Source organism: Notothenia coriiceps, unplaced genomic scaffold (genome assembly GCF_000735185.1).
Source record: "Notothenia coriiceps isolate Sejong01 unplaced genomic scaffold, NC01 NC01_scaffold00029612, whole genome shotgun sequence".
Classification (NCBI taxonomy): Eukaryota; Metazoa; Chordata; class Actinopteri; order Perciformes; family Nototheniidae; genus Notothenia; species Notothenia coriiceps.
Window position 1 is genome coordinate 5,550 of NW_011362313.1, and position 2,122 is coordinate 7,671.

General features: G+C 39.8%; 1 protein-coding gene across 1 annotated transcript in view; it reads left to right on the top strand.

The window, feature by feature from the left end:
- The window catches only part of LOC104958982 (golgi-specific brefeldin A-resistance guanine nucleotide exchange factor 1-like), a 4,556-nt gene extending 3,042 nt beyond the window's left edge, over nt 1-1,514 (top strand). The window contains exon 4 of the mRNA XM_010786826.1: nt 1,225-1,514. Coding sequence (XP_010785128.1) covers nt 1,225-1,429 — 205 coding nt within the window. The 3' untranslated portion in view covers nt 1,430-1,514. The remainder of the gene's footprint in view (nt 1-1,224) is intronic.
- The last annotated feature ends 608 nt before the right edge of the window (nt 1,515-2,122 follow it).

Sequence of the window (2,122 nt, forward strand, 5' to 3'; positions counted from 1 at the left end):
CTTCTGACACACACACACACACACACACACACACACACCACATCTCATTTCCCTCCAGTTCGACTCCCAGCCCTCACTTTGCCTCAGACCCTGGATAATAGAGATGTGAGAGGGTCTGCGCTGCCCCACCCCCCATCAGGGAGTGATGAACAGCTGTAAGATTGCCTGCTGAAAGTATTAGGCATGTTAATCTGTTGGACCCACAGATCATCCAATAATCGCGCTCGCAAGACAACACTCTATTAACGCCCAGTCAATGGGGGAGGGCGCAGGCCCCTCTTATTTTTTGTGTTTGTCTGTGTGTATGTGTGCGTGACAGCTAGTGACATCTCATTTTCCTATGCACGTACGCACGCACGCACGCACGCACGCACGCACGCACGCACGCACGCACACACACACACACACACACACACACACACACACACACACACAGAGAGAGAGAGAGATTCCCACCCTGATATTGCCTTTTCAGAAGCACCTAAAACAAGTTCCACATTCCTTTTGGATTAATTGTTTCTTCTGTTTTTTGTTATAAATCAAAAATCTCAATCTTGATGGAATTTCAGAAGCTTGTCATTTTTCACAATTTGCTGACGATATACAGTATAGACAAAATGATTGATTGATTGATTGATTGATACTTCAAATAATGAATCATAGTTACTGGCTTTTAATTCCCTAGTATGGGTCCAGACTGACCGACACAAAGGAACCAAATAAATAGTGCTAATACTTAGTGCTAAGTCAGATGAACCTGACACCAGCTTCTGCTTCATTTAGAACAAATCCTATCTAAAAGCTTGTGAATAACAGGCTAAGCTTTATATGCAGTTGGATTCAAATGATGAACACTCTAAAACTAAAACCAAAGCCAGAATAGTTAAGCATTCAGGTAACTATTCATTTCACATCCAATTCTGAAAAGTCACCTGATGAGTTGAGTCTCACTACATTTCAACATGTGTCTGCTTCACCAGCTCATGCTCTGTGAGGTTCACCTGCTCAGTTGGGTTTTGTTTTAGTTCTGATGGAAATGTGCGCTGCATACATTATTTATTTTTCTCGATGATGGAATATGGACCTTTTTTAAACTCATCATCTGAACCATCAATTACAAAATAAATGTTTACCTGCAAGTTCTTGATATTCAATTTCCTGTATATACAAGAGGAAGCCTTTCCCAAACATGGTCTCAACTGAACTATGTGTCGTTTCTTCCAGACTACCACAGTTCAAAGAGGAGGCCAAGAGTTACGTTGGTGCCAACATGAAGAAGGTAAGGAACTTCAATGTTTCATTTGTATTTCATCTGCTAGCTATTATTGTTCCCTTATTCACAATTTCCACTCTTGGTTTATCTCACTGTCATTGTGTTTTTTTTTACTTTTCCTTTATTTTTATTGTTATCCAGGAAATAGCATGTTAGCTGAACATGTTCAAAAAAACCAAGAGCACCAATTATTCCTGCACATGTAATTTTTGGTTAAATGAACAACATTCATGCAACAAAATAATTAGGTTTCAAAATCTGGATACATTTTTAATCGGCCAGTCCTAATGATCCTAATCCTGTCTTCTGTTCCTTAACACGCAGTATCCTCTAATCTCATTTCTCTCCTTTTATTTACATTTGGAAACTTTGAGTTGTTTTGGTTTGAGCTGCCCATTTCTCTGCCTGTTTTCCTTTCCACAGACCTATCCTCTTTCTTTCGGGTCTTATTTCCGCAGGGGTTGACTTATAAGTGGGATTTATGGGTGGGCTTTGGGTTGCTATTCAACTTTTCAATGTTTTCACGCACATTTTGAATGCCTTTAAATCATCACTGAGTCAATTCCCTTTAAGCTTTTCACCATGACACATTTGAGTTGTTCTCAACTAATGAAAGTCTGAACTTTGAGATTTAAAAACATCCTTAAAGGCAATTTGTTACCAATGGCCCCACCTCAAGTAGAAGTATTGCTGATCAAATGTAAGGCTTGTCTGGGTCAGGCTGAGTGAAAAAGACCACCACACTGTTTCAAACACTTACTCAGAAATAAATATTTTGTAATGCAACCAATTTTTTCGCAATACTGTTGAAACAGTAGCGAAGGGCGCTCGCTGAAATGCATGCTGGGG